At 37.1% G+C, this 25,932-nt stretch overlaps 1 protein-coding gene across 3 annotated transcripts in view; it reads right to left on the bottom strand.

Annotated features, from left to right (window-relative positions):
* The window catches only part of LOC106090537 (dual oxidase maturation factor 1), a 273,000-nt gene that overhangs the window by 84,590 nt on the left and 162,478 nt on the right, over positions 1 to 25,932 (bottom strand). For all 3 annotated transcript variants that reach the window (XM_059364202.1, XM_059364200.1, XM_059364201.1), the window contains one exon: positions 12,645 to 12,779. In XM_059364202.1, the coding sequence (XP_059220185.1) occupies positions 12,645 to 12,779 (135 nt within the window). The remainder of the gene's footprint in view (positions 1 to 12,644; positions 12,780 to 25,932) is intronic.

Raw genomic sequence — 25,932 nt, forward strand, 5'->3', positions numbered from 1 at the left:
ATTTTATACCAGATTGCGCTGACATTTGGGATGTCAAATTTGTAGTCTACTCCCAAATACCCTTAATTTATGCCCAAAATTGCCATGCTCGAGAAATAGGTACAGTTTGGAGGTCGTTTTGGGCGTTCGTTCTTTACTCCAAAAAACCTTTCATTTGAGCCTCACATTGATATGTTCGGGAAATAAACTCAGTTTAGGGGGTGCTTTAGGGCTTACTCACAAACACTTGTTCCTAAAACTGTACTCCGTTTCTACTCTCAAATACCTTTCATTGGAGTCGCATACTGTCGTGATGGTGTTCAAATAAGCTACATTTTAATGTCATTTTCCTAGTCTACTCCCAAATTGCTTTCATTTGGGACGGCCCGCTGGGTACTTAGACTCAAATTTGAATACCATATTCAGTTTCTGCTCTCCAATACTTTTGAGGTAATACCCATGTTTTTACGATTGTTCCACTTTTGATTATGGGTAGTGTTGGGATAAGGGGGAGGGTGAGCCCTTCTAATATGGAAAATTATATAGCCTATGCTTCCTTTCAGACCAACCTAACGGGGGTCAGCCTCCCGATATCAACAAATTATAATGCCTTTTCCTCCTTCCTGACCATATTCGTAATTTACTTCCGAATACCCCCCCCCCCCCCCCCCCCCAGTTGCTTGGATACTTATGTAAAATCGGTGCGGCAAGTGATAGCATGTGTAGGGCAAGCGGGAAAGATGATGAGACGTCGGAGCATTTCCTTTGCCATTGACCGGCATTCGCGTCTAACAGATACCGGCATTTAGGTGAAGACACAATACCAGACATGAAGAGTGGAATTGAAAACAATTAAGCATTTTGTAAGTAGCACGGAATTCTTAACTTTAAATTTTCTTTTTAAAGTTTACGCCCTCAAAACTATAGAGAGCGCACAATGAGCCGATTACTGGCTTAGGTGTGTGTCCATAGTGGCATGGGGCGGATTAATATCTGCACCCTCTTTTCAACCTAACCTACTTGGATCCAATTTTTAATATGAAATTCGTATTCTACTCCTACAAACCTTTCACTTGAGTCGCATATTGTCCCGATCGGTACACTTTTATTTTTGAGCAGTACTTTTGGCGAAGGGGGAGGGTCCGCACCCCGATGTCCTTCCCGACCATATTCGTAATCTACTCCCGAATACCTTTCATTCGAGTTCCAAACGATCATGATCGTCCAATGAACCTATTTTAGGGGGTTTTTGGGTCGGGTCGGCCCCCTAATTACTTGGACCCAATTTTTAATATGAAATTCATACTCTACTTTGGAATACCTTTCATTTGAGTCCCATATTGTGTCGATCGTTCTACTTTTATTTTTGGATCGTACTTTTGTGGTAAGGGGGAGGGTCCTCCCCCCTTCCGAAATCAAAAAATTATATAGCCAATGTTTCCTTCCAGACCAACCTACACAATCAGTGAAACTTTCAAGAGTCTATACGGAACAAACAAACACAAATTGAATTTTAATATAAGATTTTGTCAAAATTTCATTTCTATATAAAATGTTGTCAAATTTCATATAGGAAATTTTGTCAAATTTATTGCTATAGGAAATTTTGTAACCATTTTATTTTCTAGTAGAAAATTTGCTAAAATTTATTATTTTTAGGAAATTTCATTTGTATGGGAAATTTTGTCAAAATTTCATTTGTATGGGAAATTTTGTCAAAATTTCATTCGCATAGGGAATTTCAAAATTTCATTCGCATAGGGAATTTTGTAAAAATTTCATTTCCATGGGGAATTTTTTCAAAATTTTGTTTCTATTAAAAGTTTGTCAAAATTTCTGTGTTATGGGGAAATTTGTCAAAATTTTTGTCTGTTTGAGAAATTTTGTACGTATGGGAAATTTTGTCAAACCTTGTTAGTTTTTGGGAAATTGGCTCAAAATTTCTTTGTCATAGAAAACTAAGTTTTAGAAAATTTTTCCAAATTTTAATTTAAATACAAATGTGGTCAATAATTTCATATCTATAGGACATTTAGTCAAAATTTCATATCTATAGGAAATTTGGTCAAAATTTCATATCTACAGCAAATTTGGTCAAAATTCCATATCTATAGGAAATTTTGTCAGAATTTCATTTCTACAGGAAGTTTGGTCAAAATTGTATTTCTATAGGAAATTTTGTCAAAATCTCATTTCCATAAGAAATTTTGTCAAAATTTTTTTTTTTGTTATGGGAAATTTTGTCAAAATGTCTTTGTTATGGGAAATGTTGTCAACACTTCCTTATTATGGGAATTTTGTCAAAATTTCTTTGATTTTGGGAAATGTTGTCAAAATTGCTTTGTTATGGGAAGTTTTGTGAAAATTTCCTTGTAAAAGAAAATTATATTTTTTGGAAATTTTGTTTTCTGAGGAGAAAATTTGAACAAATTTTCTTTTTGTATGAAGTTTTTATCAAATTTGTATCCTTAAAGTAGTTTTCAATTTCAGTTCTATAAAAAAAAAAAATAAAGACAAATCTGTTTTGTCTTTCCTACCCCCAAATTCATCTAAAATTCACATTCATCCATTGCTGCTCTTCTGCTTTGTTAATCTTAAGCTCAATTGCATATTATCATTTTTAAAAGATACAATCACTGAAACGCCACCAGGTATCAGATGCCAGCATCAACCAAATCTACCCAGAACAACTTGAATGGTTGGTTGTGGTTTATTTGCATCATTTCCATGATTGACAAAATGTTGATCTTGTTTCGACTGAGCATCAACAGGCAAACATCTATGCACACACATCCATGCAAACAAACCTAAGATGGATATGTCCAACAGTAAAACTCTTATAAGACATGGTGGATCTTTAAGTGTGCCTTAGTTGATTTTACCATACTTTGTTGTCTTATCTACACATCTTTGTAACTTCTTTAAGGAATTAACATAAAACATTACGAATGTGAAGAAGGCGAGGGTATTGAGGGGGCAAAAGAGGAATAATTTATGAGATGGATATGTGGTAAAAAGCCAGTGTTATCGTTGGGAATTTAATGTTCACCAAAAATTCAAACAAAAAATGTTCTCAAAATTTTTAGTAGTGAGGTATCTGGAAATCTTTCTAACCAATTGTGGCATTTGATTGTTTCTATATAAAAAAAAAACAAGTAAAAGCGTGCTAAGTTCGGCCGGGCCGAATCTTATATACCCTCCACCATGGATCGCATATGTCGAGTTCTTTTTCCGGCATCTCTTCTTAGCAAAAAAAGGATATAAGAAAAGATTTGCTCTGCTATTAGAGCTATATCAAGATATGGTCCGGTTTGGACCACAATTCAATTATATGTTGGAGACCTGTGTAAAATGTCAGCCAATTCGAATAAGAATTGCGCCCTTTGTGGGCTCAAGAAGTAAAATAGAGAGATCGATTTATATGGGAGCTATATCAGGCTATAAACCGATTCAGACCATAATAAACACGTATGTTAATGGTCATGAGAGAATCCGTCGTACAAAATTTCAGGTAAATCGGATAATAATTGCGACCTCTAGAGGCTCAAGAAGTCAAGATCCCAGATCGGTTTATATGGCAGCTATATCAGGTTATGAACCGATTTGAACCATATTTGGCACAGTTGTTGGATATCATAACAAAATACTACGTGCCAAAATTCATTCAAATTGGATAAGAATTGCGCCCTCTAGAGGCTCAAGAAGTCAAGACCCAAGATCGGTTTATATGACAGCTATATCAGGTTATGGACCGATTTGAACCATACTTGGCATAGTTGTTGGATATCGTAACAAAACACGTCGAGCAAAATTTCATTCCAATCGGATAAGAATTGCGCACTCTAGAGGCTCAAGAAGTCAAGACCCAAGATCGGTTTATATGGCAGCTATATCAGGTTATGGACCGATTTGAACCATACTTGGCACAGTTGTTGGATGTCATAACAAAACACGTCGTGCAAAATTTCATTCCAATCGGATAAGAATTGCGCACTCTAGAGGCTCAAGAAGTCAAGACCCAAGATCGGTTTATATGGCAGCTATATCAGGTTATGGACCGATTTGAACCATACTTATCACAGTTGTTGGATGTCATAACAAAACACGTCGTGCAAAATTTCATTCCAATCGGATAAGAATTGCGCACTCTAGAGGCTCAAGAAGTCAAGACCCAAGATCGGTTTATATGGCAGCTATATCAAAACATGGACCGATATAGCCCATTTACAATACCAACCGACCTACACTAATAAGAAGTATTTGTGCAAAATTTCAAGCGGCTAGCTTTACTCCTTCGGAAGTTAGCGTGCTTTCGACAGACAGACGGACGGACGGACGGACGGACGGACGGACGGACGGACAGACGGACGGACATGGCTAGATCGACATAAAATTTCACGACGATCAAGAATATATATACTTTATGGGGTCTCAGACGAATATTTCGAGTAGTTACAAACAGAATGACGAAATTAGTATACCCCCCATCTTATGGTGGAGGGTATAAAAACAATTACCGCCAGCCAAAAAGGCGCCAGGACAACCTAGAGCCTTGACATTTTACACACGATCTCGTTAACACCTCAGCTCTAACCATTTAAAGAGATATCTCTACCCGTTCTCAAACGGCATATTTTTTCCTAGTTTTTTTTTTTTTTGATTTTCTCCCACTGTGATCACGATGATCGGATACCGCAGCAATGCATGAAAAATGTGACATTTGAAGCCCTTAAAATGTCCATCCGTATATTTAACCGTTCGCCTATCGGTATAAAGTTAGCATCCAAACAGGCACAGCAATATACATATGTACGTCGTTGGTGATTGCAAGTCAAGTCTCCCTCAGTTATATGAACCAATTCTGTTGTTTCGAATATTGAGCCTCTAGGAATATGCACTTTTTGTGCCAGCAACAGTACCACTTCCAACCCTAATGTGATTCAATAAAATATTTTATTGTACCAGTATCTACCTCAGTGGCTTGCTAATTCTCGTAGCAATCAATTAATGTCATTTTTTTATTTTTGAATGAACAAAGCCAATCAAGCAATAAACATGATCCAAAATAAAAAGTACGGACAGAATTATTAATCTGATCAAAAGCAGAAAAAAACAAAAAATTGAGTTCAAAAATAACAATTTATATATTTTAAAAGGGATACCATTGTACCATTTGTTGATTTCTAGAATCACTTCTTTTGTGGTCATGTCAACGTTGACTTAAGACTTCACAGTAGGCAAAGCAACATTGATGTTAACCGAATAAGCTTACATATGCACATTATACCATAGAGGTCATACCCTCAAGGTGATTACGCGTGAAGTGAGAACCATTATACCACGTTTGTTGAATGCTGTTCAACAACATTACTTAATTTCAACTTTTTACAAGTTAAATATTTGATTTGTATAGTTGAATACATAGAAAAGAAGAATATAAATGCATCCAAAGTTGGGCATTGGCGTAGCTAGGGGGGGTCCTGGGGACGGTGTACCAAGTGAATTTGCAGCCCCCTAGAATGTTCGTCAATACATGTTTTAGCGCTGTTTGATTTACCCATTAAGCGGATATTCTCGCTTAGTTTGTATGGAGAAAAATGCTATCCCCCATTAGCAAAGCGGCTAATCTTATCGCCGTTCATTAAAATATATGGCGTCATCATTCAATTTGAATGACAAAACTAAAAGAGGAAGAACGCAAGGACATGGCTAAATCGACTTGGAGTGTAAAGATGATCAAGAATATATATACTTTGTTATGTCGATGTGTTACAAACGGAATGATGACGTTAGTGTATCCTTATCCTATTGGATAGGGTATAAAAAGTTACAAATAAAATAGTTGTAGTATATGACAGACTCGCACACATTCCATATCGATATGGACCATAATATACCTAGTTCCTTAAATACCTCAAAAATCTGTAATTGGTTTTAAACATCTTTATGTAGTACCATGAAAATCGTTAATTACAAAGGAGAGAGTTTTATGATGCTCTCTTAATTCAATGATTTAACATTCTGAAATGGTAAAAATGGCCGCTGTGAAGTTCTGATTCTATTAGTGAACAGTAGTGAAGAAACAATTCCCAAATATAGGCAGCCAATATAAATTAGTTTGCTTTGCTAAACCTCACATTTTCGATCGCCATGATATTTCACGTGTCCATCTGTCGATTAAAATCACACTAGCTTTTTATTCAATAAAACTAGAAGCTCGAAACTTTGCACAAATACTTCTTATTGAAGTTGAAACTCTATTTGACTTATTCAGCCCCTAGAAAGACTTCTGTTAAGGCCTTCATCCTATAAAAACCGATCTTAAGATTTGACTTGTTTAAAACCTAGAATGAGCCTGAATGAACTATTAATTCCAGCTTAAAAACAGTGCTTGATTGCAAATACAAATTTGCTCATGAACATTTCATTAAGGAACAGGGCCAAATTTCTCAGATATCACCGAGTTCTGTCCGATTCGAGTTTAATCTCAATGATAAGAGGCTTCATTTTTATAGCGAAATCCTAACTGCGAGCCGCAGAGCGACACCTCTTTCGGAAGAAGTTTTTATGTGGCAAAGCACCTCGCAAATAATGCTAGCATTAGGAGGGGATAACCCCGCTGAAAAATTTTGTTGATGTTCTCACCAGGATTCGAACCCAGCGTCATATGCGGACATTCTAACCTCTGCGCTACGGCGGCCTCCGCTGCTTGATTGCTTTCGTGAAACCCTTAGCAAGAAGTCACAAAGAAGTGTGTGGAGCTCAAAGCATTAAACGCACAATGTAGTCACAAGAGAAATGGGCCCTCCCAAAAGAAAATGTCTAGCTACGCCAATGAGGCTGGGTCAATTCTTTCTTAAAATCCTGCATACTGTAGACCACGAACTTTTTCATTGATTCTAAGTGAGTCTGAGTTCAGACGGCCACTATTACCAAGTAAGTGCTCTCTTAACGATTAGGCTTTTATCTCCTTAATCATCGCAAAACGGTTCAAAATGGAAAAATCGAAAACAAGACCACAAATCTTGATCTATTGGTCAGAATACTACCAAATTATTAGACATTTGTGGAAGAGGACCTAGGTTTCAGTAAAATCGGTCCAAAAACTAGTAAACGCGTACTAAGTTCGGCTAGTTAGAACACCATGGATCGCATTTTTATTACTTGGGTAAAATTTGCTGGCTGTAGGGGGTCAAATCAGGAACCATACTTCAGATAATCATTACAAATTTCTGAAAATGAAAAAAATAATAAACACTGCCCAAAATTTTTCATAACAAGTTTGGATACCCACCACCATCGATATATTAATCATCCTATTTTATTATTACTCAACAACCATATCCATAGATATATCTAAATAGGAGCTGGTTTCGATCATATTTTATTCAGGTTGCGAGAACTCTTATACAAGTCACAGTTTTAGCGAAATCAGGCAATAAATCCGCTTTTTATGGGATTACGAACCTAAATTGGAAGATCGGTATATATGGCAGCTTTATTTATATAATCTGATAAGGACCATATTTAGGTTGCAAGTCGGAAATCTTAAACCAATTCACTGTTTCAAAATTCAGCGAAATCGGGTAATAAATTCTGCTTTATTGGGCTTCAGCCCCTTTTTCGGCAGATCGGTCTATATGGCAGCTATATCTAAACATCGTCCAATTCAATTCATATTTAGGTCAGATTGCGGGAGGCTTTAAAATATTCACAGATTCAAATTTCAGTGAAATCGGATAACAAATAAAGCTTTTATGGACTTCAGACCCTTTATCGGTAAATCGGTCTATATGATAGCTATATATAAATATAGTCCGATCTGAACCATATTCATATCCGATATCGGATCTGAATATGGTTCAGATCGGACTATATTTATATATAGCTATCATATAGACCGATTTGCCGATAAAGGGTCTGAAGTCCATAAAAGCTTTATTTGTTATCCGATTTCACTGAAATTTGAATCTGTGAATATTTTAAAGCCTCCCGCAATCTGACCTAAATATGAATTGAATTGGACGATGTTTAGATATAGCTGCCATATAGACCGATCTGCCGAAAAAGGGGCTGAAGCCCAATAAAGCAGAATTTATTACCCGATTTCGCTGAATTTTGAAACAGTGAATTGGTTTAAGATTTCCGACTTGCAACCTAAATATGGTCCTTATCAGATTATATAAATAAAGTGTTTCAAATTACCGCGAAATCGTGAAGTAAATACAGTTAATGAGTGTTTCAGACCCTTAAAAGGCAGATGGGTCTATATGGCAGCTAAATCTAAACTTAGTCCGATTTGAACCATATTTGGGTCAGATGTCGGGAGTCTGAAAACAAATCACTGTATTACATTTCAGCAAAATCGGGTGATTAATAAAGCTTTTAACCGGCAGATCGGTCTATAGACAGCTATATCGAAATATAGTCCGATATGAATCATATTTGAATCGGATGGCAGGAGGCTTTAAAAAACTCAATGTTTTAAATTTCAGCAAAATCGGATAATAAATGCAGCTTTTATGTGCTTTAGACCTTTAACCGGCAGATCGGTCTATATGACAGCTATATCTATATATAGTCCGATCTGAACCATATATGGATCGGATATCGGATAATAAATGCAGCTTTTATGGGTTTCAGACCCTAAATCGGCAGACCGGTCTATATGGCTGATATTTCCAAATATGCTCCGATTTAGTCCGTTCAAGAACTAAACCTGCGTGCAGCAAAAAACAACAACAAATGGCAACTATATTAGGTTACCAACCAATTTAGACCATACTCGGAATAGTTGTTGGAAGTCTTACCAAAACGATTTGCGCAAAATTTCAACCAAATCGGATAAGAATTGCGCTTTCTAGAAGGTCAAGAAGTTAAGACCCAAGGTCGATTTATATGACAGCTATATCAGGTTATGATAAAGTCTACATTTGAAATTCGGGTCCACTCTTTGCGGTATATAAATCGGTATGTTAACAATGGTGTCAAGAAACCATAAAAGGCTTGGGAAAAAATCCTCAATCATGTTGCTTTAACGTGCTGCATTCACGGTGAGGTGAGGTTGAAAAGAGGGTGCGGAATTTAATTAGCACAATGCCTCTATGGACATACACCTAAGCCAGTAATCGGCTTGTTGTGCGCTCTAAATACTTAAAGTAACCTCGAAAAAGAAAATCTAAGTCAGAAATTGCGTGCTACTTACAAATTCGCGAATTGTTTTCCATACCACGCCCTGGAGTTGGTTCATGTCTGCTATTGTGTTCCTATTTAAGTACCCATGTCTGTTAGCCGTGAAAGCCGGTCAATGGCATAGGCAACACTTGCCGCACCGATTTTGCGAAAGTGAGCTCGTAGTCCTATGTGTTATGATACCAAAAGCAATAAAGGCTATCAGAATTCAATGTAAATTCGCGTTCGTTTTCTTCAAAAAGAAAAAGAACCAATTATTCCCATTACAGATATCGCATGCCAGACAGTAACTCGTTGCCAATGAAGTGGCTTCTGGTGAAGTTCACGCGGATTTACACCTCTCCAAAAACGCGTGTATTGCTACTATTGACCCAGCCGGATATACGATAGTAAGTCTCGTCCCTGGAAATAATGTCTTCAGACAAGTGAGCGACCGTTGGTAAAGAAGCTCTCGAAGACCCACTGCTCCCTACACCAGAGCATGATAGCAGCTGACTGGAGAGCACATAACATATTGTGAATAATTTAATGAAAATACAAAGAATTTTATAAAAAAAAACTTGGGATTTCACCCTCCAGATGCGTCCCTTCTCGACTCCCGCTCGGGATTTTTTTTTTAAATAAGTAAGTTTCTTTGGCGCACCCTGTATATCTAAATCTGAATCTAACAAATTAATTTGTAGAAACATTCGTGATGATTTGGTAACAAAAGCGATCTCTACCTTGATCACAACAAGTAAAAAGGCATTAAGTTCGGCCGGGCCGAACTTTGGATACCCACCACCTCGGGTATATATGTAAACCACCTTCCATCAAAATCCAGTGAAAATTGCATACCTTATGTCCCATAGCAGTTACATATATCGAAATATGTTCCGATTTGGACCAAATAATAATAAGTCGAAGGGCCTAAGGCAACTCACTGCCCCAAATTTCAACAAAATCGGATAATAAATATGGCTTTTATGGGTCTAAGGCCCTAAATCGGAGGATCGGTCTATATGGCAGCTATATCCAAATCTGAACCGATCTAGGCCAAATTGACGAAGGACGTTGAAGGGTCTAACACAACTCATTGTCCCAAATTTCAGCAAGATCGGATAATAAAAGTGGCTTTTATGGGCCTTAGACCCTAAATTGGAAGTAAATTGGAGGATCGGTCTATATGGCAGCTATATCCAAATCTGAACCGATCTGAGCCATATTAACGCAAGATATCGAAGGGCCTAAGAAAACTCACTGTTCCAAATTTCAATAAAATCGGATAATGAATGTGGCTTTTATGGGCCTAAGACCCTAAATTGGAGGATCGGTCTATATGGCAGCTATATCCAAATCTGAACCGATCTGAGCCATATTATCAGAAGATGTCGAAGGGCTTAAGACAACTCACTGTCTCAAATTTCAGCAAAATCGAATAATAAATGTGACTTTTATGGGCCTAAGGCCCTAAATTGAAGGGTCGGTCTATATGGCACCTATATCTAAATCTGAACCGATCTAAGCCATATTAACGGAGGATATCGAAGGGACTAGCACAACTCACTGTCCTAAATTTCAGCAAAATCGGATAATAAATGTGGCTTTTATGGGCCCAAGACCCTAAATCGGCGGATCGGTCTATATGGGGGCTATATCAAGATATAGTCCGATATAGCCCATCTTCGAACTTAACCTGCTTATGGACAAAAAAAGAATCTGTGCAAAATTTTAGCTCAATATCTCAATTTTTGAAGCCTGTAGCGTGATTTCAACAGACAGACAGACAGACGGACGGACATGTCTAGATCGTCTTAGATTTTTACGCTGATCAAGAATATATATACTTTATAGGGTCGGAAATGGATATTTCGATGTGTTGCAAACGGAATGACAAAATGAATATACCCCCATCCGTCGGTGGTGGGTATAAAAAAAAACGACTGACGGACAAACGGCATAGAAGGGATATGCCGACAGACGGCCATGGCTAAGCCGTATCAGGAGGAATGTTTGAGTCGAACCATTTATTTTATCACAGCTGCAGTAATGGTGCTGGGTAAAGTTTGTGTTTTTATAGTAAACTTCTACACGAGGTCTGATCAAAAAACACGTTATTTTCAGAAGTGTTTCGATGATTGGTAAAAAGGAAAAATATCTGAGGGGGATTACTTTGAGTGGAACAAGATTGTTATTGATGAATAAATAAATACTTTTTGAAAAAAATCAAATTTATGGTTATTTTTTGATCAGACCTCGCAAATGCTTCATTTGTATACCAATTTCATTCTAGAACTTAAAATAATTCACTGAATTCCTTTAAAAGAACTACTTCATACTTTGGACGTTATGTTGGCATGCGTTATCGGTAACCCATCACCATAATATTTAGCATTGTGCTGATTGGGCCAAAGGAAAAATTTTTGGTTATGCGTTTTTAAAGAAATACTGTTTGTTTTTGGGAAACTCTAATATACATATTCATGTTATGAATGGAATGACGAAATTAGTTCGCCCCATCCTTTGATGGAGGTATAGATTGTTTCTAAAATTTTCTGCAAGACCTTTATATGGTCATCCTTAAATATTGTCCAGGCCATGGGCCCATTTATGTTGACTTTAACGTTAGGAAAATATTAACAACATATTAACCAGAAACTCTATTTGGATACCTTCCTAGTTTAGTTTTCAAAATGTAATAATAAAGGGCATTGTTAATTTTTTTATTCAGTGTGCTTTTTTGGAAATAAATTACTTTCAAGAATATTACTTCTTTTATATTCTTTCAAGAGACACTTTTTCAAAATTTCACTGCATATTCGTGTTGTCTGTACTCAATTAAGTTTATTGCTAAATGCATTATGTCCTTAAAGTAATATTTAAAATGAATATTAAAGAGTTAAGCTTCCAAATTTTGCTTTGAATTAGTTGGAACCATATCAAAAATGTTTTCAAAGAATAGAAAATACGTCAATCTCTTTTTTGCTTGAACAAACATACAATTTGAAGCAATGCAGCACGCCAAGTACTCTTGGATGTCCACCATTTGTGGTACTTGAAACCACTAAATCCTAGAGTGGCGCAATTATTTTCATGAAATACATGAGTGTTACCATTTCAAGTGGCTAAATCATGTAAGGTATTCATTAAAACTAAAAAAATCAATTTAAAATAATTTCCCTTCTTGCTCCTACATGCGCCCAAAATCAAACACGGAAAATTAAAATTCTTTCAAATTACTTGAAAGGTATAAAAACTTTAGAAAGGGAATAGAAATTCCAAACCATGTCGAACGGAGAAGCAATTTATTCCGACACCATAACCAGACACAGAAATATGGAAGAAATAGAAAAATGGCTACCACTAGCTACCAAAAAGGTGCACTGCACAAGATTGGACATAGTGCTGACCGTTGGGTTACCTGCCACTTCTGGGCCTTGTGTCCAGTGTGGCTTGGATGAAAGTTGTGATACGTTAAACTAATATCAACTTACCCGTCAACGTCACATTGACATGCATCAAACCAATGTGGGTTCCTATACGCGCAGGTAATTTCTCACGCGAGAAGGCTTTGTACGGTGCTATAATTGTTGTATGGGCAACATGCCATGCTGAACCAAGTCTTGTGACTGCAAACAAAATTTCCAAATAAAAGTGGGAGAGTGGGCGAGAAAGAAACAATAAATATCTATTAGTTAGTAATGAACAGTTAGAAAATAACGTTATGAATATATTAACAAATTCTCAATAATTTTCCCATTCAATTGTATAATATTATGTCATATTAAGGGTGAACTTATAGTGCCATGTCCATAAAATGAAACTAATACACTTAAGATATGAATATATACATCCCAGCAAAACATATCCTACTCAATATAAAGAAGTAAAAGCGTGCTATGATGGGCCGGGCCGAATCTTAAAAACCCTCCACCATGGATCGCATTGGTAGAGTTCTTTCCCGGTATCTCTTTTTAGGCAAACACAGAATAACAGAAAAGAATTGCTATGCTGTTAGAGCTATATCAAGTTAAGGTCCGATTCGGACCATATTTGAATTGAATATTGGAGGCCATAGTATAAGTAATTGTGTAAAATTTCAGCCATTTCGAATAAGAATTGCGCCCTTTAGGGGCTCAAGAAATAAAATAGGGAGATCGGTTTATATCGAAGCACATTTGACACGTATGATGAAGGTCATGGGATAAGTAGTTGAAAAAAAATTCAGCCAAATCGTATAATAATTGTACCCTCTAGAGGCTCAAGGCAAGATTCCACATCGGTTTATATGGCAGCTCTATCAGGTTATGGCCCATATTTAGCGCGTTTGTTGGAGGTCAAAACAAAACACATCATGCAAAATTTCAGCCAAATCGGATGGGAATTGCGTGGTTCTAGTTATGGCGACCAGAAGAATCCCTAATTTATACTGCAGTTCAATTTCAAGATAATACGCGAATGGCTATTTCATTAAAAAAAAGTTGATCTTTTTGACGTTCTATTGTCAAATACTGTCAATTTTGATTTGATAAAAAAACAAATAAAAGCGTGCTAAGTTCGGCCGGGCCGAATCTTTAGAAACCACCACCATGGATTCTGCTAAAAATTTATACAAAATTAATTTTCAAGTTTTTTTTTGCCTGTTAGGGCAAAGATCATTGAATTTTTTACAATTTTTGTTTGTTTCTTTTTCGAGACGAGCTCAATGATCGGAGATGCGGAAAAGGAAAGCCGAGATATGGAGATATGGAAAAGGAAAGCCGAAGATAGCAACATACACCAACCACTATGGGACGTTTCGTCTTTGGTTAGAAGGCTTTTCAACCATATTAGGTGTGATGGCTTAAAGGGCCATGCGTTGGTATGTTGTATTTAAATCGTATTAATAGCGAAAACACATCTATGATACAATTACCGCATTAACTACGCTCGACAACCCTGTCTATTAGCTGTACTTTTCCCAATGTATGTATTTTTGCGTAATGACAAACATTCTTTCTGTGACAAATTACACTTCTTCCGTACTATACATGATTTTTTGCATCTGTTGGAAGTTTTATTGATGGCTTCGAACGCTAAGACAACGGCAATGACTCTCGCTGTTGCTCCATGTGCCCGGGTTCGAATCCTGGCCGGGCTCTGCCGAACCTTTAATTTTTCAAGTTTTTTGCCTGTTAGGACAAAGGTCATTAATTTTTTTAACATTTTTGTTTGTTTCTTTTTCGAGACGAGTTCAATGGTCGGAGATGAAAATGGAAAAAGAAAACCAAAGATATCAACACACACCAACCACTATGAGACGCGTTTCGTCTATGGTTAGAAGACTTGTCAACCATATTTTGTGTGATGGCTTCATGGGAGCTATATCAGCTAATAGACCGATTTGGACAGTACTTGGCAAAGTTGTTGGAAGTCATAACAAAACACTTTGTGCGAAATTGTACAAAAATTGCGGGGTTGTAAGGGCTCAAGAATTCAAGTCGGCAGAACTGTTTATATTGGAGCTATATCGGCTAATAGACCAATTAGGACCGTACTAAACACAGTTGTTATAAGTCGTAACAGAACACCATATGCAAATGGGAAAAAAATTTCGGCTTCTGGGGCCTCAAGAAGTCAAATCGGGAGATCGGTTTATATGGGAGCTATATCTAAATCTGAACCGATAATGCCCATTAAGTATTTGTGCAAAATTTTAAGCAGTTTGCTTTACGCGTTCGATCGCTGTCGTGATTTCGACAGACGGACGGACGGACATGGCTAGATCGAATTAGAATGTCGAGACGGTCCATAATATATATACTTTATGGGGTTGCAGATCAATATTTCGAGGTGTTACAAACGGAATGACTAGGTTAGTATACCCCCATCCTATGGTGGTGGGTATCAAAACGAAATCATAATAATATAAAAGGCAAACACAGAATCATTTGAAGATGACCACCAAATGATAGTCAATGTTATAGGTGTTAAGTCATTCCACGTCAGCAGTACTAACATTAACTTCAGCATCATCAATTATGTTCGTTTATTTGGAACAACTGAATGGATCAACTAACACGAACAAAGAAAGGACAATGTGATCACAGTTGATTATGGTATTACCCATTGTTATGGCAAATTTTCCGTGCTTTCAATAAGGAAAATTTAAACTTTCCCGCCATGGGACGAGCGTAATAATGGAATTTTAAGAGCCTAACGTAGTCTCAGTAAAATAGAAGTAAATTCTTATTCTTATCTAATAGATAAGAATATTTTCTATGGGATAAAGAATTTTGGAGAAAACATCTATAGAATTAAAACAAGTAAAAGCGTGGTAAGTTCATTTTTCAAGTTCTTTGCCCGGTATTTCTTTATAAGCAAGGAAAGTAAAATAGATACGAATTTCTAGCTACTGGTGCTATATCGGGTTATGAAACGATTTGGGCCATGCTTGGCTTTGATGTTAGAGTCAATGTAAATGCCATCATGCGAAATTTCAACCAAATCTGATTAGAATTGCGCCCTATATGGACCGATTCAGTCCATATATGACACGTATGTTAGACGTCAAAGAAAGAGTCACTGTGTAAAATTTAACCAAGTCGGATAAGAATAACGCCCTTCATAGGCTCAAGAAGTATAATCGGGATATCGATTTATTTGGGAGCTACATCAGGTTTTCCACCGATTCAGAGCTTATTCGACACGTATGTTGAAGGTCGAACGTGAAAAATTTTTCCAATTTAGACAAATACTGCACCACTGAGAGCTATATCAGGTCACACTTGGCACGTATGTTAAACGTCATAGAAAAAGTCAATGTTCATAGTTTCAGCCAAATCGGACAAGAATTACGCCCTATAGAGACTTAAGATATACAATCGGGAGATCGGTTTATATGCGAGCGATTCGTGCCATACTTGACACATATGCCAAATGTCATAGCAAACGTCAAGAAGTCAATATGGCACATTTACAATTCCAACCGACCTACACTATGATTTTTTAGCTATTATATTTTTGGCAACATAGATTTAAGCTGCTCACGCACGTTTCGTGCTTAGTTTCACTGTCAAATATCTATAGATTGGTCTATAATTTAACCATCGTCTAACAAACGAACAACGCTTGAAAATTATTGAATTTTATTATCAAAATGCTTGCGAAAGTTAATGGACGAAGCTCATTTTTGGTTCAATGGGTACGTAAATAAGCGGAATTGTCCATTTTGGAGTGAAGATCAGCCAGAAGCATTGCAAGAGCTACCAATGCATTCCGAAAAAGTCACAATTCGGTGCGGTTTACGGGCTGGTGATCGTACTTCTTCAAAGATGATGCGAATCGTAACGTTACTGTGAGTTGTGAGCGCTGGATGATGTCCAACTTTTTTATGGCCCATAATGCAAGAGCTGGATTTGCATGACATGTGGTTTCAACAAGACAGTGCCACATGTCACAATGGACTTCTTGAGAGGCGAGTTCGCTGAACATTCTATTTCACGTTCGGAACCGGTGTATTGGCCACCTAGATCGTACGGTTTAGGCTTTTAGACTATTTTTTATGAGGCTTTGTTAAAGTGCATGTCTATACAGACAAAGCCGCTTCAATTGAAGCATTGGAAGACAACACTGAAGCATTTTTTCGTGCAATACCGGCCGAAATTGTGTAAAGAGTATGCCAAAATTGGACTATGCGGATGGACCATTTGAGGCGCAGTTACGGTAACATTTGAATGAAATAATCTTCGAGCATTAAATTTTATGGACCGTACTATCGATTCAAATAAAGATTTGATATCTATTAAAGATATATTAATTTCGTCATTCTGTTTGTAACTACTCGAAATATTCGTCTGAGACCCCATAAAGTATATATATTCTTGATCTTCGCGACATTTTATGTCGATCTAGCCATGTCCGTCCGTCCGTATGTCGAAAGCACGATAACTTCCGAAAGAGTAAAGCTAGCCGCTTGAAATTTTGCACAAATCCTTCTTATTAGTGTAGGTCGGTATTGGTTGGTATTGTAAATGGGCCATATCGGTCCATAACCTGATATAGCTGCCATATAAACCGATCTTGGGTCTTGACTTCTTGAGCCTCTAGAGTGCGCAATTCTTCTCCGATTGGAATGAAATTTTGCACGACGTGTTTTGTTATGATATCCAATAACTGTGCCAAGTATGGTTCAAATCGGTTCATAACCTGATATAGCTGCCATATAAACCGATCTTGGGTCTTGACTTCTAGAGCCTCTAGAGTGTGCAATTCTTATCCGATTGGAATGAAATTTTGCACGACGTGTTTTGTTATGATATCCAACAACTATGCCAAGCATGGTTCAAATCGGTTCATAACCTGATATAGCTGCCATATAAACCGATCTGGAGTCTTGACTTCTTGAGCCTCTAGAGTGCGCAATTCTTATCCGATTGAAATGAAATTTTGCACGACATGTTTTGTTATGATATCCAATAACTGTGTCATGTATGGTTCAAATCGGTTCATAATCGGATATAGCTGTCATATAAACCGATCTTGGGTCTTAACTTCTTGAGCCTCTAGAGGGCGCAATTCTTATCCGATTTGGTTGAAAATTTTCATGAAGTATTTTATTCCTACTTTCAACAACTGTGTCAAAGAAGGTTCAAATCGGTTCATAACCTGATATAGCTGCCATATAAACCGATCTGGGATCTTGACTTCTTGAGCCTCTAGAGGTCGCAATTATTATCCGATTTGCCTGAAATTTTGCACTACGGATCCTCTCATGACCATCAACATACGTGTTTATTATGATCTGAATCGGTCTATAGCCCGATACAGCTCCCATATAAATTGATATCTCTATTTTACTGCTTGAGCCCCCAAAGGGCGCAATTCTTTTCGAATTGGCTGACATTTTACACTGGTCTCCAACATATAATTTAATTGTGGTGCTAACCGCACCATATCGCTCTAACAGCAGAGCAAATCTTTTCTTATATCCTTTTTATACCCTCCACCATAAGATGGGGGGTATACTAATTTCGTCATTCTGATTGTAACTACTCGAAATATTCGTCTGAGACCCCATAAAGTATATATATTCTTGATCGTCGTGAAATTTTATGTGGACGTCTGTCCGTCCGTCCGGACTTCTTGAGCCTCTAGAGTACGCAATTCTTATCCGATTGGAATGAATTTTGCACGACGTGTTTTGTTACGATATCCAACAATTGTGCCAAGTATGGTTCAAATCGGTCCATAACCTTATATAGCTGTCATATAAACCGATCTTGGGTCTTGACTTCTTTAGCCTCTAGAGGGCGCAATTCTTACCCAATTTGAATGAATTTTGGCACGTAGTATTTTGTTATGATATCCAACAACTGTGCCAAATATGGTTCAAATCGGTTGATTACCTGATATAGCTGTTATATAAACAGATCTGGGGACTTGACTTCTTGAGCTTCTAGAGGGCTCAATTTCTATCCGATTTGGCTGAAATTTCGCAAGACGTTTTTTATTGTTACTTTCAACAACTATGTCAAATAAAGTACAAGTCGGTTCATAACCTGATATAGCTGCCATATAAACCGATCTGGGATCTTGACTTCTTGAGCCTGTAGAGGTCCAATTATTATCCGATTTGCCTGAAATTTTGTACGACGGATTCTCTCATGACCATTAACATACGTGTTTATTATGGTCTGAATTGGGCTATAGGCCGATACAGCTCCCATATAAATCGATCTCTCTATTTTACTTCTTGAGCCCACAAAGGGCGCAATTCTTATTCGAATTGGCTGACATTTTACACAGGTCTCCAACATATAATTTAATTGTGGTCCAAACCGGACCATATCTTGAAATCGCTCTAATAGCAGAGCAAATCTTTTCTTATATCCTTTTTTTTGCCTAAGAAGAGATGCCGGGAAAAGAACACGACTAATGCGATCCATGGTGGAGGGTATATAAGATTCGGCCCGGCCGAACTTAGCACGCTTTTACTTGTTTTGCCTAAGAAGAGATGACGGGAAAAGAACTTGACAAATGCGATCCATGGTGGAGGGTATATAAGATTCGGCCCGGCCGAACTTAGCACGCTTTTATTTGTTTTAATTTAGTGTGTTTTTTTGAAAAACTTTCCTATAGCTCTAAAAAATGCACCCTTTTTTGTGCAAACATTTAAGCGCCTAGCCTTACTTCTTTGAAAGTTTGAGTGCTTTCCACAGACGGACGGACATGGCTAGTCTACTTAAAATGTCATGACGATGAAGAATATATAAGTGGTTTAAGACCACTATTTCGATGTGTTAGAAACTGAATAACGATATTACCATACCCCCATCCTATGGTGGAGGGCATAATATTGTCAATAATTTCTATAGAATAAAAAATTATCGCAACGATAACGTTTTTAAACAAATGGTACTAAGGAGACATACGTGGTTGTAAGTAAGCAAGTACAAGCGTGCTAAGGAGCGAATCTTATATACTCTCAACCATGGATAGCATTTGTCGAGTTCTTTGCCCGGTATCTCGTTAGAGGCATGTAAATGATAATGGATAAGAATTGCTATTTTATTGGATCTATTTCAAGTCATGAACCTATTACACCCACACTTGGTTTGGGTAGCCCCGTAACAGCTCAAGAAGTAATATCTGGATGTCGGTTTTTATGGGAGCTATATCAGGTTTAACGATTCATCCCATATTTGGAATGTGTATTAATTGAGGAAACGTTGTGCAAAATTTCAGCAAAATCAGACAAGAACAGCACCCCTAGGGACTCAAGAAGCGCAATCGTGAGATCGGTTTATATGGGAGCTATATCAGGTTTTAGATCGATTGAAGCCATGCTTGGTACATATTTTGAATGTCATAAGAAACGTCATAGCACTAAATTTCAGCAAATCGGATAATAATTGCGCCCTGCAGAAGCTCAAGATGTCAAATCGGGAGATCGGTCCATATATCAACTTTACCAAACATGGACCGATATGGCCCCATATGTAGTATTTGTGCAAAATTTCAAGCACCAAGTTTATTCCTTCGAAAGTTATCGTGCTTTCGACAGACGGACGTACAGATGGAGGGAGATACATATGAATATGGCAAAATAGACTTAGAATGTCAACACGATCAAAAATATATATTCTTTGTTGGGTGTCAGATCATTATTTCAATGAATTACTAACGTAATGACGATGTTGGTATGTCCCCAATCTACGATGGAACCTATAAAAATACTTAAGCTTGTTGTTTATAAAGTGCAGCGGAGCGGGGGGGCTCAGCTATCTAATAAATACAATTTGTGTTTGTTGGTTTGTTTGGTTGACTATGTGTTCTGTATAGGCTCAACAACTGTAGGACTATTTTTCTGTGAAAAAAATGGGGTATGCCATTTATTGATATCTGAAGGGTGGACCGATCCTGCTTAATTTCAAAGACGATAAATCTCGGAGAAGGATGGAGCAATTTCAGCCAACATATGTTTGAAACCTTATACTTATTTAAAAACAAGTAAAGTGTGCTAAGTTCGGCCGGCCCGAATCTTATTTACCCTCCACCATGGATCACATTTTTCGAGTTCTTTACGCGGTGTCTCTTTAAGGCAAACAAAGAATATTGAATAAGAACTGTTATGCTATTGGAGCTACATCAAGTTATAGTCCGATTCGGACCATAAGTGAATTGAATGGCAAACATTGTGGAAGTTATTGTGGAATATATCAGTCCAATGGGATAAGAATTGTGCCTTATAGAAGCTCAAGAAGTAAAATCTGCAGATATCGACAGACGGACGGACATGGCTAGATCGATTCAGAACTACGAGACAATCAAGAATATATATCTAGGGGGCCAATTGACTGGTCCCGATCGTGAAATAAAATGTTCACCGAACTCGACTCTCAATAAGTTTATTATTAGGCGTGCTTTGTGGCATGTGGTATTGTTAAAACCACATGTCATGCAGGTCAAGCTCTTGCATTTTAGGCAAAAACAGTTGGATATAATGCACGGTAGCGCTTACCATTCACAGTTAAGTTACGATTCACATCATGGCTGGCTGATCTTCACTCCAAAATCGACAATTCTGCTTATTAACATACCCATTGAGGCAAAAATGAGCTTCGTCCATAAACTTTCGTCCATGAGCTTTCTTAACAAAGCACGCATTTTAATAATAAAACTCAATTATTTGCAAGCGTGCGTGAGCTGTTTGAACCAGTGTTTCCAATAGATAATAACAATAAAATCGCCCTTTGACTCCACTACCATATCCATAGTTATATCCAAATATGGGCTGTACTGGATTATATTTGATTCAAGTGCCGAGAACCTTATACAAGTGACAGTTTCAGCGAAATCCGGCAATAAATCCGATTTTAATGGGATTAGGACCCTAAATTGAAAGATTGGTCTATATCGCAGCTATATTTATATATGGTCAGATCTGGACCATATTCTAGTCGGATGGCAGGATGCTTATAAAGCAACTTACTGTTTCAAATTTCAGTCAAATCTCGTAATAAATGCAGTTTTTATTGGTTTAAGACCCAAACTTAAAGGATCAGTCCATATGGCAGCTTTATCTAAATATAATCTAATCTATACCACAATTTAGTCGGATGGCGGAAGGATTAAAGCAACTTACTGTTTTAAATTTCAGCAAAATCAGATAGTAAATGTGGATTTTATGTGCTTAAGACCCTAAATTTACAGATCGGTCTATATGGTAGCTTTATATAAATATAATGTGATCAGGACCATATTCGTGGTGGATAGCAAGAGACTTTAAACAACTCACTGTTTAAAATTTCAGCGAAATCGTGCAATAAATGCAATTTTTATGGGCTTTACACCCTAAATCGGAAGATCGGTATATATGGCAGCTAGAGACTTAGCCAGGTGTGGACCCTGGGGCCCTCATATTGCCTACATATTGCTTAAACATATTTACATCTTGCTATCAAGCTTATCTTTGCCATATAAATATTGTAAATCAATAAATAATTTTAAAGGCAAATTGTTTACCCATTACGCCTGATCTCGATTCCGTTGTCCAATTTTGATGAAATTTTAGTTATACATAATGTAGAGGAACAAAAAATTTATTTTTTTTTAAATAGAAACCATCAAATGCATGAATACATTGAAATGGATTCCAGATATATCACTCCTAAGAATTTTGAGAAAATTTTTCGTTTTATTTTTGGGATATAAAAATTGCTAACTTTCGACAAGCCAATTTTACCCCAAACCATGATGGGAAAAATTGTTGTAACTAGTTTCAGTCGTCCGCTTTACGCCAATTCAAATTTTATTACGATACCTCTATCCAAACTTGAGCTAAAATTTTTCCAAGGCAGCTCTATTCTTGGATATTTTTCGCAATGTAATTTTCCTAAAAGATAACATTTTTTAATTGATTGAAACGAAAAATTGTTAAAAGTTTCTTTAAGCCAAAATCTTCAAGGAATTTTCTTGACAAAAAATTTGTTTTTAAAAATTGTTCCGAATGACAAATATTTGGCAAAAATGTTTCTAAGAAATACTTCTATATGAATTTTTACCTAATTCTCGTTTAATTATTTTAATTGAAATTTTTATCTATAGAAAAGATATTGAAATATTTTTGTTGTTAGTCTGAAAAACTTTTCCAAAAAGTGATTATTAATTTTTCGATTTGTTTCTATTTCGAGGTGAGTTCAATGATCGAAGATCTTTACAAGGGAAAAGGAAAGCCAGAGATCACAACACACACCAACAACTATGGGACGCGTTTGGTCATTTAATTAGAATAACTCATCGGCCATATTATGTGTGGAGGCTTCAAGGGCTATACATTGGAAGGTCGTAGTTATACCGAATATACCACGAAAACGTGTCTACGCTGTAAGCACGATAGTAACACAAGTTCGACACCTTTCGCACTAGCTTTTCTTTTCCACCGCATGTATTTTCTTTGGAACGATAGACTTCTTTCTATAGACTACTTAGCTGGCATACACAAGTTATTTGTGTGCATTTTTTCGAAGTTTTATTAATGATTTCTAACGCTAGAAAACTGCAACGGCTCTTGCTGCTGCTCCGTGTGCCCAGGTACGTTATGTAATGAAATTCGACGAGCCAAACTGCATGTTTACAAAAAGGTGAGTATTAAGTTCGTGTTTCACAGTGAAGTACCCATAATATTCATAATTACTTAAAAAAACACAAAAAATTCACTGTTAACATAACACTGTTATTAAAATTTTATCACAAATAATGCGAATCAGAGAGTCTTTTTGCTTCAAATTATATTACCAACAAAAATAAACCGTAAAAATGTAAATTTTCACTGTAAACACTTACTTAATACCCACCTTAAGTGAGGAAATGTGTTAAAATAACATTAGTCAGCAGGGTTTTATCTATGAGAGCAAATTTTATATTACACTTACGCTTGCCGATAGGTCTTTTGATATCAATTAGTGGGCAAAGAAAGAATATGTTTACAACTGCAATGACGTAGAAATCTCTTCGTGTTTCTGATTCTTATACCCTCCACCATAAGACGGGGGGTATACTAATTTCGTCATTCTGTTTGTAACTACTCGAAATATTCGTCTGAGACCCCATAAAGTATATATATTCTTGATCGTCGTGACATTTTATGTCGATCTAGCCATGTCCGTCCGTCTGTCTGTCAAAAGCACTCTAACTTCCGAAGGAGTAAAGCTAGCCGCTTGAAATTTTGCACAAATACTTCTTATTAGTGTAGGTCGGTTGGTGTTGGTAAATTGGTAAATTTTGGCACGACGTGTTTTGTTATGATATCCAACAACTGTGCTAAGTTTGGTTCAAATCGGTCAATAACCTGATATAGCTGCATTATAAACCGATCTTGGGTCTTGACTTCTTGAGCCTCTAGAGTGTGCAATTCTTGTCCGATTGGAATGCAATTTTGCACGACGTGTTTTGTTATGATATCCAACAACTGTGCCAAGTATGGTTCAAATCGGTTCATAACCTGATATAGCTGTCATATGAACCGATCTGGGATCTTGACTTCTTGAGCCTCTAGAGGTCGCAATTATTATCCGATTTGCCTGAAATTTTGTACGACGCATTCTCTCATGACCATCAACATACGTGTTCATTATGGTCTGAATCGGTCTATAGCCCGATACAGCTCCGATATAAATCGATCTCTCTATTTTACTTCTTGAGCCCCCAAAGGGCGCAATTCTTATTCGAATTGGCTGACATTTTACACAGGTCTCCAATATATAATTTAATTGTGGTCCAAACCGGACCATATCTTGATATCGCTCTAATAGCAGAGCTAATCGTTTCTTATATCCGGTTTTACCTAAGAAGAGATGCAGGAAAAAGAACTCGACAAATGCGATCCATGGTGGAGGGTATATAAGATTCGGTCCGGCCGAACTTAGCACGCTTTTACTTGTTAGTTCTACCATCACCATCTTTTCTTATTTTATCTCCAATAAATTAGGAAAACTTTAGGACTTATAGAGACATGATGGAAATTATAAGCATGTGCGATAATCGGGTGCAATTTTTACAGGGTGCAATTTTTACAGGACATCTTTTCTACCGAAAAGAGAATTTTCGATCGATTTTCATTAAGTTCGAAGAAGTAATTAGCGATATCATTTAACCAGAATCTAAATATACAATTAAAGTGCTTACAGTTTTCAGTGTGTTTGCGTAAAATTGTATGGAAATAAAAGTCATTTAAAACAAAAGACCGACAAAAGCAAAAACCTGATGAAATCATAAAACTGCTTTGAGAACAAAAATAAGCGCAAATAAAAAATGTCTTCAAAATACTGAAGCTGATCAATCAGTGTAAAATTCAGCTCTGAATGTCACTGCCGATGGGTCAGATCGGTTGGGCCGGGCCGAATCTTATATGCCCTCCACCATGGATCGCATTTGTCGAGTTCTATGCACAGAATCTCTTTTTAGGCAAACAAAGAATATTGAATAAGAACTATTATACTATTGGAGCTATATCAAGTTATAGTCCGATTCAGACCAATAATGAATGGTGAACATGAACTGAAATATTACACAATGACTCCTACCATTGTGTAATATTTCAGTTCATTCGGATAAGAATTGCGCCTTGTAGGGGCTCAAGAAGCAAGATCGGGAGATAGGTTTATATGGGAGCTGTATCAAGACATAGATCGATCCAGACCATATTAGACACGTATGTTGAAGGTCATGAGAGAAGCCGTTATACAAAACTTCTTCCCTCTAGAGGCTTAAGAAGTCACGATCCCAGATCGGTTTATAAGGCAGCTATATCAGGTTATGTACCGATTTACGCCATATTAAGCACAGCTATTGGAAGTCATAACAAAACACCTCATGCTAAATTTCAGCCAAATCGGATGAGAATTGCGCGCTCTATTGGCTCAAGAAGTCAAGATCCAAGATCGGTTTATATGACAGCTATACCAAATTATGAACCGATTTGAATCTTCTAAACACAGTTGTTGGAAGTGATATCGGACGAGAATGGCGCCCTCTAAAGGAGTCAAGACCCAAAATCGGTTTATATGTCAGCTATATCAAAACATGGCCAATCCCAACCGACTGACACTAATAAAAAGTATTTGTGCAAAATTTCAATCGGCTAGCTTTACTCCTTCGAAAGTTAGCGTGCTTTCGACAAGCAGGCGGACGGACGGACACGGCTCGATCGACTTAAAATGGCATGACGATCAAGAATATGTATACTTTATGAGGGCTCAGACGCATATTTTGAGGTGTTACAAAAAGAATGACGATATTAGT

This window comes from Stomoxys calcitrans, chromosome 3, assembly GCF_963082655.1.
Source record: "Stomoxys calcitrans chromosome 3, idStoCalc2.1, whole genome shotgun sequence".
NCBI lineage: Eukaryota > Metazoa > Arthropoda > Insecta > Diptera > Muscidae > Stomoxys > Stomoxys calcitrans.